This window comes from Rhinoraja longicauda, chromosome 39, assembly GCF_053455715.1.
Source record: "Rhinoraja longicauda isolate Sanriku21f chromosome 39, sRhiLon1.1, whole genome shotgun sequence".
Classification (NCBI taxonomy): Eukaryota; Metazoa; Chordata; class Chondrichthyes; order Rajiformes; family Arhynchobatidae; genus Rhinoraja; species Rhinoraja longicauda.
Genome location: NC_135991.1, coordinates 1,188,161 through 1,203,950, shown reverse-complemented (window position 1 = coordinate 1,203,950; position 15,790 = coordinate 1,188,161). Strand labels below are relative to the sequence as shown.

General features: G+C 53.0%; 1 protein-coding gene across 7 annotated transcripts in view; it reads right to left on the bottom strand.

Moving 5' to 3' along the window:
• Positions 1-2,332: 2,332 nt before the first annotated feature.
• LOC144611043 (uncharacterized) overlaps positions 2,333-15,790 on the bottom strand; it is a 79,213-nt gene continuing 65,755 nt past the window's right edge. For 6 of the 7 annotated variants that reach the window (XM_078430127.1, XM_078430128.1, XM_078430129.1 and 3 more), the window contains 8 exons: positions 15,584-15,676; positions 12,634-12,726; positions 10,520-10,603; positions 9,585-9,680; positions 7,889-7,984; positions 5,745-5,837; positions 4,963-5,048; positions 2,333-4,541 (listed from right to left, as the gene is read on the bottom strand). In XM_078430127.1, coding sequence (XP_078286253.1) covers positions 4,491-4,541; positions 4,963-5,048; positions 5,745-5,837; positions 7,889-7,984; positions 9,585-9,680; positions 10,520-10,603; positions 12,634-12,726; positions 15,584-15,676 — 692 coding nt within the window. In that variant the 3' untranslated portion in view covers positions 2,333-4,490. The remainder of the gene's footprint in view (positions 4,542-4,962; positions 5,049-5,744; positions 5,838-7,888; positions 7,985-9,584; positions 9,681-10,519; positions 10,604-12,633; positions 12,727-15,583; positions 15,677-15,790) is intronic. The other variant, XM_078430130.1, reaches the window with a different exon arrangement.

The window sequence follows — 15,790 nt, the reverse complement described above, 5'->3', positions numbered from 1 at the left end:
AACAATAACAGCTAAGAACACACAGAAAACTGATGACAATTTATGTATCTTTTATATATAATGAATGATATCTTGCTCTCTTGCTATCCACTTTGCTTCTGTAACACTGTAAATTTCCCCGGTGTGGGACGAATAAAGGAATATATTATTAATCTGTGAATTCGCATTTTTAAATTGGTATCGGTGAATGCACTCTTTATTTAAAACATTCGTTCAAGGGGTGTGTGCATCACAGACTGTGCCAGCATTGAATTACTCATCTCTAGATGCTTGAGAACGTGCAGGTGAGCTGCCTTCTTCAATTGCTGCAATCCTTGTGTTGTTCGTGAGTGAGTTCCAGGACTTTGACGCATCAACAGTGAAGCAACAGCGACACGTTTCCAAGTGGAGATGGTGTCTGGCTAGCAGGGCATCTTCCAGGTGATTGTGGCCCCATGCTTTGGCTGCCCTAGTCCTTCTTATGGATTTGGAAGGTGCCTTCTCAAGAGTTTCAATTAGTTACTCCAGAGCATCCTGTAGATGGTGGAAACTGCTGCGACGCTGTGTCAGGGTGGGGTGAGTGGATGAATGTGAATGGGTGTCAATTAAGAAAACCACTGCGTCCTGTTTGGTATCAAGGCTCTTGTGTATTGTTGAAGATGTGCTCATCTGGACAAATGGAGAGTATCCCATCACGCTCCTGACTTGAGCTTTGTCGATGGGGAAGGCATTTAAAGACCGCATGGATGAACTACAACAATTGTTCATCCCAGTTTGGCAAAAGAATAAATCAGGGAAGGTAGTGCATCCGTGGCTAACAAGGGAAATTAGGGATAGTATCAAAACATAAGATGAAGCATACAAATTAGCAAGAAAAAGCAGCCTACCAGAGGACTGGGAGAAATTCAGAGTCCAGCAGAGGAGGACAAAGGGCTTAATTAGGAAAAGGAAAATAGATTATGAAAGAAGACTGGCAGGGAACATAAAAACTGACTGCAAAACCTTTTATAGATATGTGAAGAGAAAAAGATTAGTTAAAACAAATGTAGGTTCCTTGCAGTCAGAAACAGGTGAATTGATCATGGGGAACAAGGACATGGCAGACCAATTGAATAACTACTTTGGTTCTGTCTTCACTAAGGAAGACATAAATAATCTGCCGGAATTAGCAGGGGACCGGGGGTCAAATGAGATGGAGGAACTGAGTGAAATCCAGGTTAATCGGGAAGTGGTGTTAGGTAAATTGAGTGGATTAAAGGCCGATAAATCCCCAGGGCCAGATAGGCTGCATCCCAGAGTGCTTAAGGAGGTAGCCTCAGAAATGGTGGATGCATTAGTGATAATTTTTCAAAACTCTTTAGATTCTGGAGTAGTTCCTGAAGATTGGAGTGTAGCTAATGTAACCCCACTTTTCAAAAAGGGAGGGAGAGAGAAAACGGGGAATTGCAGACCAGTTAGCCTAACATCGGTAGTGGGGAAAATGCTAGAGTCAATTATTAATGATGGGATAACAGCACATTTGGAAAGTGGTGAAATCATTGGACAAAGTCAGCATGGATTTATGAAAGGTAAATCATGTCTGACGAATCTTATAGAATTTTTCGAGGATGTAACTAGTAGAGTGGATAAGGGAGAACCAGTGGATGTGTTATATCTGGACTTCCATAAGGCTTTCGACAAGGTCCCACATAAGAGATTAGTGTGCAAACTTAAAGCACACGGTATTGTGGGTTCAGTATTGATGTAGATAGAGAACTGGCTGGCAGACAGGAAGCAAAGAGTAGGAATAAACGGGTCCTTTTCAGAATGGATCCGTGTGACTAATGGGGTACCGCAAGGCTCAGTGCTGGGACCCCAGCTATTTACAATATATATTAATGATTTGGACGAGGGAATTGAATGCAACATCTCCAAGTTTGCGGATGACACGAAGCTGGTGGCAAGAACAGGAAAGCAGACTATTATCTGAATGGTGGCTGATTAGGAGAAGGGGAGATGCAACAAGACCTGTGTGTCGTGGTACACCAGTCATTGAAAGTAGGCATGTAGGTGCAGCAGGCAGTGATGCAAGCGAATGGTATGTTGGCATTCATAGCGAGGGGATTTGAGTATAGGAGCAGGGAGGTTCTGCTGCAGTTGTACAGGGCATTGGTGAGACCACACCTGGAGTATTGCGTACAGTTTTCGTCTCCTAAATTGAGGAAAGACATTCTTGCCATAGAGGGAGTACAGAGAAGGTTCGAGTACAGAGAAGGTTCGAACAGGCCTCTTTCCGACCCTGCTCGCTGCGCCAATTTTGTTGTGGTTCCCTGATCCTCAAAATTAAGACAGGCGACACGGAGAATTCTTCGAGAAGTTAAAAGCCTTTATTTGCAAACAACGGCTGGAACAATCAGGAAGCCAACCACCTGACTGCCCACTTAGTACATCGGGCAGTCTATGTTTATAGGATTATTCCAAACCTTATTTTCTTTACATTACCTCATACCCACACTCCTTGCTTCAGTCATTCATTTCCTTGCAGTCACCCGTCTGTCCTGCCACCATTAAATCCCATTCAGTCATTTATCCTTATCTCAATGCTCACATCCCTTCATACTTCGCCTCCCTTATTTCCCTGCTAGTCCATCCCTCACATCCATTCATCGCCTATGTCTTTCTTTATCTGCCACCATTATCTTTCATCCAAATGTAACAAGGTTACAGACAATTGCAATGCACAAAAGTATAAAGAATGCCTACGCTGTTAAATTTAAATGGATAATAATGATTACAGCAATTACAATGTAACAAACTAATAAACAAAATACAACAAAGCAGTCCTACGTCACATCCTGCTGTGCTATCCGGCCTAGTGAGCTTTCTTTATCATCTTCCATACCTAGTTCCAGCCTCTTACCTGCCTCAGTTCTGCAGTGACCCCCCCACCCCCCAAACCAGCAAAGTTAATTTAAAACCACCCGACTACCAGCAGTAAACTTTCCTGCCAGGATATTGGTTGGTCTCCAGTTCAAGTGTAACCCATCTCTGCCCCAGAAGAGATTCCAATGGTTCAAAATTCCAAATCTCTACCCCCTGCAACAACTCTTCAGCTACACATTTATCTGTCCAGATTTATTGTACCTACCCTCATTGATTGATTCCTGGGATGGCAGGACTTTCATATGAAGAAAGACTGGATAGACTCGGCTTGTACTCGCTGGAATTTAGAAGATTGAGGGGGGATCTTATAGAAACTTACAAAATTCTTAAGGGGTTGGACAGGTTAGATGCAGGAAGATTGTTCCCGATGTTGGGGAAGTCCAGAACAAGGGGTCACAGTTTAAGGATAAGGGGGAAGACTTTTAGGACCGAGATGAGAACGTTTTTTTTCACACAGAGAGTGGTGAATCTGTGGAATTCTCTGCCACAGAAGGTAGTTGAGGCCAGTTCATTGGCTATATTTAAGAGGGACTTAGATGTGGCCCTTGTGGCTAAAGGGATCAGGGGTATGGAGAGAAGGCAGGTACAGGATACTGAGTTGGATGATCAGCCATGATCATATTGAATGGCGGTGCGTACAGGCTCTTAGGGCCGAATGGCCTACTCCTGCACCTATTTTCTATGTTTCTATGTTTTGGGGAGTTAGGAGGGGAGTTGCTTGCTTTAGTTTAGTTTAGGGATACAGTGTGGAATCAGGCTCTTCGGCCCACCGAGTCCGCACCGACCAACGATCCCCGCTCCTCAACACCATCCTTCCTACACACACGATGGACAATTTACATTTATACCAAACCATTAACACGTTCCTACACACACTAGGGACAATTTACATTTATACTAAGCCAATTAACCTACAAACCTGTACGCCTTTGGAGTGTGGGAAGGAACCAAAGATCTCGGAGAAAACCTGTGCAGGGTCCCAGGGAAAACGTACAAACTCCATACAGACAGTACCCGTAGTCGGGATGGAACCTGGGTATCTGCAGTGCAAGTAAGGCAGCAACACTACTGCCGCACCACCATGCCACCCTGCTTGCTGCAAGATTACTAGATTACCTGCTCTTTTAACCACTTTGTGTACATAGTTAATCTAGTTCAGTTCCAGTTCCTTCCATAAGCTAGGCCACTGTTTGATTCACCTCTACCCCACTGTGGACATTGGAGTCTGTCTGTGGAACGTGTTTGCTCCAATGCTGAGAACTATACACTGCACTTAGTATCTTTCTTTTGCACTATCCGTTGTACTTGAGTGTGAACTGATTATATCTATATCTAGTATTATAGTATTTATATACAGCATGCAAAACAAAGCTTTTCACTGTACCTCAGCACACGTGACAATAATAAACCCAAACGCAGCAGCAGCAGCAGCAGCAAGCGTCCCCACTCCCTGCTGCAGAGGCGGAAGCAGCAACAATGCAGCTCACCCCCAGGGTGGACTCGCTGTGAACAAGGCGAGCGAGAGGCGAGGCTGTGAGGGACGGGGCGTTGACAGCTGGATCCCCGTCAGTCCACCGCAGGTTCCTCCCTCACGGCACCCGCTCAATCTCAGGGTCCGGGTCATCATACATCTCCATCAGCTGAAGCCCAGAGAAGAGCAAAGGTGAGTAACTGCAAGGGTGGGGATGAAGGGAGAGAGGGGGGAGCGAGTGGGGGGGGTGGGAAAAATAGAGAGAGCGAGAGGGGGAGAGGGAGAGGGAGGGAAGAGAGAGGATGGAGGGAGGAGGGAGAGTGAGCGGGGGTGGAGAGAGAGGGGAACCGAGGAGAGGGAGGCAGAGGGGGGTAGAGAGGGGAGGAGGCTAGGGAGAGAGAGTGACGTGGGGAGAGTGAAGGGGACGAGGGGAGAGAGAGGGGGATGAGCGGAGAGAGAGGGGAACGAGGGGAATTAAAATACTGAGGAAATATGGAGGGTAAGGGAGCTGCTCCCTTCAGTGAGGGCAGACAGTGAGGGAGTTCAGTCCATCTCTCTCTCTCTCCCTCCACCTCGTACTGTTTTCTCACCTTTGCACGGAGAGCTTCCATCACTTCATCCTCACTCATCTCCCCTTCCACTGTCACCTTTATCTCAATCCACTGGTTGTCTTCATCTGAATACAACAGCCCAACATCAACAAGGAGATCAGAGTCAGGTTGAATGTGGCTGAAACGATGTCTTCCCTGCTCTCTCTTTTCTAATGTATGTTCCTTTCAGTCATTCACCATGGAAACGCCCTTCCACCCGACCTGCCGTGAGGATCAAGGTACCCCCTTCTCCGCCCCCATTTTTGCTCCCCTGATTTCCTTCTTAAGGGGAGGGGGAGAGGGGAAGGCAAGGGGGGGAGGGGGGAGGGAGGGGGAGGGAGGGGGGAGGGGGGGAGGGGAGGGGGGAGGGGGGGAGGGGGCTTTTCCTTACAGCGACTCTCCTGCGACTCCAACCTCCCCTCCCTCCAGACTCCCCACCCTCCATCTCACTTTACTCTCCCTGTCAACACCACACACCTTCCATCCTCCTGGACTCCATCCTTCCCCCACCCCACACTTCTACCTCTGCCCACCACCCTCTCCGCCCTTCCTCCACCACCCCACACTCAATCCTCCCTCGCGCCAGACCTCACATCCCCCACTCCAGACTCCTCCTCCCCCCTGCAGCCCACCATCCCCCCACTCCAGCCCACCTCCCCCCCACTCCATCCTACCTCCCTCCACTCCAAACCCCTCCTCCACAAACCCCTCCTCCCTCCACTCCATCATCCCTCCTCCCTCCACTCCAGCACCCCTCCTCCCTACATTCCACTCCTCGATACCTGAGTGTGTATCTTGTTCTCGGATGATGGGAAAATCCTCCCGGGGTTCGGGTGTTGTTTCTTGGGGTTCCTCAGTTGGTACGGAGGCTGGATCTGTAATAAAGTGTGGACAGACAGTGGGTGTAGTGGGGAAAGAATCCAGCAGCTCTGTGGGATGGAAGGAGACCGAAGTGCGTGGTGACACCAGTCTCTGGTGACCCCAATTGTCCAGCCGCCTCCTGCACCATGTATCCTGACACCTCTCCTTGCATCCCCTCACTCCAGACTCCCTCCTAATCCCACTTTACATTTGCCCCAATACCACACCCTCCTCCCCATCTCTACACTCCACCCTCCTCCACCCTAGACTCCCTCCTCCCCAAGCCCCTCTCCATATAACCTCACTCCGTACTCCCTCCTCTCCCCAAGGGGGTAGAGGGGGAGGCGAGGGTGATGGGAGGGGGGTAGAGGGGGAAGGAGGTGGGTCTGGGGGAGAGGAGGATGGCGGTGGGTCTGGGGAGAGGGGGAGGGGGAGGCGGGGGGAGTGAGGGAGCTGTGTAGGACGTTGGAGGTGGGGGGCAAGGTGAGGTGGGAACGAGTGGGAACTCCGAGTAGGGTTGGAGTGGGAGGCAGGGAGCAGGAGGTTGGGTGGTTACAGAAAGATTACCCATGTCGCCGCTGACAAGGAAAAAAGTCGCGCTGCTCTCTAACTCTCCCAGTGCCCGACCATTCACTGTGAAGTTCCTGACTTGACTCCGGAAAATGCACCACCTTGTACTTATCGGCACCAAACGTCATTCTCCATTCCAGAGTGCACTTGCACAACTCAACAAGCTCCTGCTGCCCTGTGATATCCAGCTTCACTCTCCACCATATGACTTACAGATTCCAGTATTATCCGAAAACTTACTAATCATGCCTTGTACGTTCTCATCTAAATCTTTCATATAAACCACAAACAGCAGTGGGCCCAGCACAAATCCACAAACCTTCCACCACCACCCTCTGCTTCCTACCACAAAAAGAAATCTGATTCCAGTCCGTTAGTTCTCGCTGGATTCCTTGCAATCTAACCTTCATATCCCTCAGAATCCTCTCCAGCAACTTACCTTCCACTGATTTCAGGATCTGTTCTATGGCTTTTCCTTGCAGCCCATCTTAAATAGCGGTGCAATATCAGCCACTCACCAGTCACCCGGCACCTCACCCATGTTTAACGATGATCCTACAATTTCTCCCCCAGCTTCCCACAGTATCCTCGGATATATCTGATCAGGCCCGGGAGATTTATTAGGTTCATATGCCTAAGGACGTCCAGCATCACTGACATATGGACTGCCATTCAGACATCACCATTAACTGTACCAAGTTCCCACTTTTCATGTCTTTCACCATTGTAAAAACAGGAGAAATACTCGTTGAGGACCCTGCCCTTCTCCTGGTCGACAGACAGATGGTTTCTGAAGGTCAGTATTCTCTCTCTAGTTGCCCTCTTTCTATTAATGCACGTCAATTTATTTGGATTCCCTGGTGTTAGATTACAATCGGTGAGAATAGGTGACAACACATCCTCCACCATAATTCGCAACACTGGTGTCCTGCATTCCTTGTCTCTAACTGTACCCCTGCACACTGGAGACTATGCAACAAAGGTCTGCTTTAACTCTATCTTCAAGTTTGCAGATGACACTAGTGTGGAGGCAGTAGATAAAGAGCTTAGTAACATGGAGTTAAGATAGTAAGGAATTGCGGAGTTCTGGATGTAGCCCAGTTCACCGCACAGACCAGATTCCCCACCATTGACTCCATCTCCACCGAAGCCACTTCAGGTCAGACACTTCCCACTCATCTCGTGAACATCATGTTTCTCATTCTTTATGCCGGTTATCTCCTTCAGGCCCATAACACCAGCTGTTGTTTTGCTCTGGTCTATTCCTCATTCACAACCCAGCCCTGCTCCAAACCCCAGATCATAATCCATCTCAGAGGCCTCCAATCCACCCCACTAACCACTTAAATCTACTTCACCATCAAACTCCATGTGGTTCCCTAAACCAATCTCAATCCCAGGGGGATTGTTGGTAGCTGCAGAGCAACACTGACTTCTCCAAAAGCTGTCTACAGGGTTAATGAGGACAAGTGATAATGTGTGAGGGGCTTGGTACCTGAGGATGTGTCTCCCACTGGGACAGAAGATGGTTCCTGGGTGGATTCTCCAGTCAATGATCCACGGGTCTGTTCCCCCGTCGACATCTGGAGACCTGGAATAAAGAAAAAGAGACACAGGAGTGTGGCAACACCTCAACAGCTCATCAGATTGGGAGAAGAGTTTGGGAATTAGATTGGTTCTGTGCAGATAGCAGCATCATCCAATCTCTTCACTCACACTCCCTTGGAAATGTCTGTCACTCCACAGCCTGTGTCGAGAGGAATTGGACACCTCCCCTTGCATTCCACCCTCCCTCATAATCCAGCCTCCCCTCACTCCAGATTCCAGCGTTCCCTTCCATGGGACACCTCCCCTTGCATTCCCCCCTCCCTCATACTCCAACCTCCCCTCACTCCTGACTCCAGCTTTCCCTTACATGGGACCACTTGCATTCCCTCCCTCCCCCCGGACTCCAGCTTCCCGTCACCCCAGATTCCAGGGTTCTCTTCCATGCAGACCTCCCAACATTTGATTTTACAAATTCATAATTTTGATGTCCAAAATTCAGAATTTTACATCAAAATTCATAATATGGCGCGTAATGCAAATTTTCAGCAAAAAAAGGCATGCACGCCAAATGCGCGTACGCGTTGTGTTACGTTCATGTGTTCTTGAACGATATGTACAATGTCAGGCCTATCATGAGTATATTCTGCTATTTATAGAAAGGGTATTGAACAGAAATAATTTTTACAACACAAAGAAAAAATTGTTTTGTTTTGAATTTTCTATTTTGCCTTTTCCTTACGCATCCCAATTCTATTGACTGAGCAAATCAAACATCTCTTACTAACTATGTACCATAGAAATCGTACTGTCAGGTTGCATGGCATATTGGTTTGGGAATAGCTCTGCCCTAGATAGGAAGAAATTGTGCAGTTTTGGATGTAGACCAGATTCCCCGCCATTGACTCCATCTACACTGAAGCTGCTTCTGGAAAGCAGACAATACAATCCAGTGTCTTCTCCTTGCTCCCGTTGGCCAGAAGATACAGCAACTTGTAAACGCACAACTCCAGTCTCAGTAACAACTACTTTGCCTCCGTTATCTGACTTCTGAACGGTCTTTCCATGAGCGAGGGAACTGTCCCGATACTCCAACCTACCTCACTGCAGTATTGGAATTTCACTCAGGGACAGTAAAGGTACAATGATGAGAACAATATTCTGCATATTTCTCCTTTCACTTCACCTTTTGCATTTGGCTTGGTTATATCCATGTGTAATATTGTCAATGTTAAATGTTGTCCCATTTGATGAGATAGTATCTCTGGATAAGTAACAATAATAAAGCCAAACCTCCATTTCACTTCAGGTCAGACACTTCCCACTCATCTCGTGAACATCATGTTTCTCATTCTTTATGCCGTTTATCTCCTTCGGGCCCATAACACCAGCTGTTGTGTTGCTCTGGTCTATTCCTCATTCACAACCTAACCCTGCTCCAAACCCCAGATCATAATCCATCTCAGAGGCCTACAATCCACCCCACTAACCACTTAAATCTACTTCACCATCAAACTCCATGTGGTTCCCTAAACCAATCTCAATCCCAGGAGGATTGTTGGTCAATGCAGAGCAACACTGACTTCTCCAAAAGCTGTCTACAGGGTTAATGAGGACAAGTGATAATGTGTGAGGGGGCTTGGTACCTGAGGATGTGTCTCCCACTGGGGCAGAAGACGGTTCCTGGGTGGATTCTCCAGTCAATGATCCATGGTTCTGTTCCCCCGTGGACATCGGGAGATCTGGAATAAAGAAAGAGACACGGGAACGTGGCAACACCTCAACAGCTCATCAGACTGGGAGAAGAGTTTGGGAATTAGAGGATTGGTTCTGTGCAGATACCAGCATCATCCAGTCTCTTCACCCACTCTCCCTTTGAAATGTTTGTCACTCCACGTCACTCCCCCAGCCTGAGTCAGGATGAATTTCAGGAACTGGTCATGGAGACCAGCATTCCCTTCCATGGGATACCTCCCCTTGCATTCCCCCCTCCATCGTAATCCAGCCTCCCCTCACTCCAGACTCCAACGTTCCCTTCCATGGGACACCTCCTCTTGCATTCCCCCCTCCATCATGCTCCAGCCTCCCCTCACTCCAGACTCCAGCGTTCCTTTCCATGCGACACCACCCCTTGCATTCCAACCTCGCCCCATACTCCAGCCTCCCCTCACTCCAGACTCCAGCGTTCCTTTCCATGCGACACCACCCCTTGCATTCCAACCTCGCCCCATACTGCAGCCTCCCCTCTCTCCAGACCAGTGGTCCCATCCATGGGATTCCACCCCTTGCAATTCCCCCTCCCACCCCTTGCTGCCTCCCCTCACTGCAGACTCATAATCCCATTTCAAACTTCCTTCCCCAATCCAGACTCCCTCCTCCCCCACTCCAAACACCCACCTACCCTGCTCCAGATCTCCTCATCTCCAGTCCAGACTATTACCTCCCTCTCGCTCCAGATTCCCTCAACCCCTACTCCTTCTCTTCGTATCAATATTTCTCTCAGGACCCCCTACCCTACTCTTTCCCCATGAGCACGAAGATATGGTGCAAGAACTTGCTCCAATGGTCCCTCTATCAATACCTGAACTTGTATCTGACTCTGGGACGGTGGACAAATCCTCCCGGGGTCCTGGTGTTTCCTGGGGTTCCTCAGTTGGTACGGAGGCTGGATTTGTAATAAAGTGTGGACAGACAATGAGTGTAGTGGGGAAATAATCCAGCAGCTCTGCGGAATGGAAGGAGAATGGCGACACCAGTCTCTGGTGATCCCAGTTGTCCAGCCCTCTGCTGCACCATGTATCCTGACACCTGCCCTTGTATTCCCTCTCCTCGCTCCAGCCTCCCTCACTCCAGACTCCCCTCACTCCAGACTCCCTCCTAATCTCACTTTACACTCCCACCAACATAACACCCTCCTCTCCCCCACACCGTGGTCCCTCCTCCCTCACTCCACGCTCAATCCTCCACCACCCCACTCTCTCTCCTCCCCACCACCCTCACCCTGCACCCTCACCCCACACACCTCCTCCCAAACCACTCTCCATTCAGCCTCGCCCCTCGCTCCACTCCACCCACCAACCCCGTTGCACGCTCCCTCCTCGTCCTCCTGTGATCGTGCTCTCTGTACGGAGTTTGTACTTTCTCCCCGGAACCTGTGTGGGTTTTCTAATGGATCTCCGGTTTTACCCCCACACTCCAATCCACAGGTTCACATATACATTGGCTTGGCATAATTGGAAAATTGTCTCAAATGTGCGGGAATTGCTGGTCGGTCCGGATTCGGTGAGCTGAAGGGCCTGTTTCCGAACTGTATCTCTAAACTAAACCAAACTGAACTAAAATTCCCTCTCCAGCGACTCCAGCCTCCCCTCCCTCCAGACTCCCCACCCTCCATCTCACTTTACTCTCCCTGTCAACACCACACCACTTCCATCCGCCTGGACTCCATCCTTCCCCACCCCACACTTCTACCTCTCCCCACCACCCTCTCCGCCCTCCCTTCACCACCCTCTCTCACCTCTGCCCACCCCTCCCCCCATGCCCAGACACACGCTCCTCGCCCTCAGCCCACACCCCCACTCCCAAACACCACCCACCCCTCCTCTTCCGGCCCCTGCTTCCTCCTCCCCCACCCCACTCTCCTTCCCCCACACACTTCCTCCACTCAAGGCCCAGGATTCCTCCTCCCCCCACATCATGCTCCCTCCTCCCAAACCCCACCCTCACTAACCCCAAACCCCACACTCCCCACCCCACACTCTCCACACTCCCCACCCCACACTCCCCACACTCCCCAACCCCCCGCGCTCCTCACCCCCCCGGGCTCCCAAACCCCCCGCGATCCTCACCCCCCCGCGCTCCTCACCCCCGCGCTCCCAAACCCCCCCGCGCTCCCAAACCCCCGGCACTCCCCAATCCCCCGCGCTCCCAAACCCCCCCGCGCTCCCAAACCCCCCGCACTCCCCAATCCCCCGCGCTCCCCAACCCCCCCGCACTCCCCAATCCCCCGCGCTCCCAAACCCCCGCCCTTCCCACCCCCCTTAAACCTCGCACTCCCTCCCCCCAAACCCCACCCAACGCACACATTGGCCTCCCCACCCCACACTCAATGCCCCCCCCCGCACCAGACCTCACATCCCACACTGCAGACCGCTCCCCCGCTCCAGATTCCTCCCCCCCACTGCAGCCCCCCCTCCCCCCACTCCAGCCCACCTCCCCCCACCTCCTCCCCCAATCCAGCCCACCTCCCCCCCACATCCTCCCCCACACCAGCCCCCGCTCCCCCCACTCCAGCCCACCTCCCCCCACCTCCTCCCCCACTCCAGCCCACCTCCCCCCCACTTCAGCCCACCTCCCCCCACTCCAGCCGCCCTCTCCCCAATCCAGCCCCCCCACTCCAGCCCACCCCCACCTCCCCCCACCTCCTCCCCACTACAGCCCACCTCTGCTACACGCCAGACCCCTCCTGCCCAACTACATCCCACCTCCTTCCCATTTCAGACACCTCCTGCCCCACTCCACACCACTGATCCCCACACCACATCGCCACCACCTCTCTCTACCATTCCAGATCCCCTCAACCCCTACTCTCGCCTCCTTCTACCCTGTTGTCAATATTTCTCTCGTCCCCCTATCCTAGTTCCCCCCCACAACTGTGGTGCAAGAACCCTCTTCCAACAATCCCTCCATTGATACCTGAGCTTGTATCTGGATCTGAGAGAGTGGACAAATCCTCCCGGGGTTCGGGTATTGTTTCCTGGGGTTCCTCAGTTGGTACGGAGGCTGGATCTGTAATAAAGTGTGGACAGACAGTGGGTGGAGTGGGGAAATCATCCAGCAGCTCTGCGAGATGGAAGGAGACCAAAGTACACAGCGACACCATCCCCAGAACCAGGGTCGCTGGCTCGAAGGGCCGAATGGCCTCCTCCTGCACCTATTTTCGGTTTCTATCTTTCTCTCCTGCACCGTGTATCCTGACACCTCCCCTTGTATTCCCTTTCCCCACTCCAGCCTCCCCTCACTCCAGACTCCCTCCTAATCCCACTTTACACTCCCCACCACACCACACTCTCACCCCAACACCACACTCTCACCCCCCCCAACACCACACTCTCGCCCCCAACCCCACACTCTCACTCCCCCCAAATACCACACTCTCACCCACCCAACACCACACTCTCACCCCCCACACCACACTCTCACCCCCCCCCCACACCACACTCTCACCCCCCCCCCACACTCTCACCACCACCCACACCACACCTCAATCCTCCAACACCACACTCTCACTCCCCCAACAGCACCCCCCCCCACACCACACTCTCCCCCCCAACACCACACTCTCCCCCCCACACCACACTCTCCCCCCCCACACCACACTCTACCCCCCACACCACACTCTCACCCCCCCCCAACACCACACTCTCACCCCCCCACACCACACTCTCACCCCCCCACACAACACTCTCACCCCCCCCCACACCCAACTCTCACCCCCCCCCACACCACACTCCACCACCCCCCCACACAACACACTCACCCCCCCCCCACACCCAACTCTCACCCCCCCCACACCACACTCTCACCCCCCCCCCACACAACACTCTCAACCCCCCACACCACACTCTCCCCCACACACCACACTCTCCCCTCCACACCACACTCTCACCCCCCCAACACCACACTCTCACCCCCCCACACCACACTCTCAACCCCCCCACACAACACTCTCACCCCCCCACACCCAACTCTCACCCCCCCACACCACACTCTCACCCTCCCCCCACACAACACTCTCACCCCCCCCCCACACCCAACTCTCACCCCCCCCACACCACACTCTCACCCCCCCCAACACTCTCACTCCCCCCACACTACACTATCACCCCCCCACACCACACTCTCACCCCCCCCAACACTCTCACTCCCACCCAACACCACACTCTCACCCCCCCAACACCACACTCTCACCCCCCAACACCACACTCTCACCCCCCCCCCCCACACCACACTCTCATCCCCCGCACACCACACTCTCAATCCCCCAACCCCACACTCTCACCCCCCCACACCACACTCTCACCCCCCCAACACCACACTCCCCCCCACACCACACTCCTACCCCCCCCCCCCACACCGCACTCTCACCCCCCAACACTCCCACCCAACACCACACTCTCACCCCCCCACACCACACTCTCACTCCCCCCCACACCACACACTCAATCCCCCAACCCCACACTCTCACCCCCCCACACCACACTCTCACTCCCCCCCACACCACACTCTCAACCCCCCCCCAACAGCACACTCTCACCCCCAACACCACACTCTCCCCCCCACACCACACTCTCCCCCCCACACCACACTCTCCCCCCCACACCACACTCTCACCCCCCAACACTCTCACTCCCCCCCACACCACACTCTCACCCCCCCCCAACCCCACACTCTCAACCCCCCCCAGCAGCACACTCTCACCCCCCGCACACCACACTCTCACCCCCCCAACACCACACTCTCACCCCCCCCAACACTCTCACTCCCCCCCAACACCACACTCTCACCCCCCCCCCTAACAGCACACTCTCACCCCCCCCCCAACACCACACTCTCACCCCCCCAACACCACACTCTCACTCCCCCCCACACCACACACTCACCCCCTCCCCACACCACACACTCACCCCCTCCCCACACCACACTCTCACCCACCCAACACCACACTCTCCCCCCCTACACCGCACACTCCCCCCCAACACCACACTCTCACTCCCCCTCACCACACTCTCACCCCCCCCCCACACCACTCTCACCCACGCCCACACCACAAACTCAACCCCCCAACACCACACCACACACTCCCCCTCACCACACTCTCACCCCCCCAAACCCACACTATCACCCCCCCCAACACCACACTCACCCCCCCCCCCAACACCACTCTCACCCCCCAACACCACACATTCACCCCCCAACACCACACTCACCCCCCCAACACCACTCTCGCCCCCCAACACCACACATTCACCCCCCCCAACACCACACTCACCCCCCCCAACACCACTCTCGCCCCCCCAACACCACACATTCACCCCCCCCCCAACACCACACTCACCCCCCACACCACACTCACCTCCCCAACCCACTTTCCATCCACCCCCACCCTACACTCCCTCCTCCCTCAACCCCCTCACCCTCTACCCTCACCCCTTGCTCCGTCATCTCACCAACCCTGTTGCATGCACGCTCCTCGCACCAGCCCACCCCTCCTCCCTCCCTCCTCCACATGTCGGCCTCCTCCAACCCCACGCTCTGACCTCCCCTAATCCAGACCCCCTTCCCATCGCACTCTAGACCATTTCTCCCCAATCCAAACCCCATCCTCCCCCCACTCTAGACCCCTACTCCTCACTCAAATACCCGCCTCCACATTTCAGACACCCTACCCCATTCACCCCTGTTCCAGACCCTCTCCCCCACTCTAGAAGACCATTTTTTCCCTATCTCTCCAGATCCCCTCAACCGCTACTCTCTCCTCCCTCTCCCTGGGGTTAATATTTCTCTCGTCCCCCTATCCTACTCTTCCCCCACTGGCACGAAGCTTTGAGGCAAGAAACTGTTCTAACAATCCCTCCCTCGATACCTGATCTTGCATCTGTTTCTGGGACGGTGGACAAATCCTCCTGGGGTTCGGCTGTTGTTTCCTGGGGTTCCTCAGTTGGTACGGAGGCTTGATCTGTAATAAAGTGTGGACAGACAGTGTAGTGGGAAATAATCCAGCAGCTCTGTGGGATGGAAGGTGTCCGAAGTGCACGGCGACACCAGTCTCTGGTGATCCCAATTATCCAGC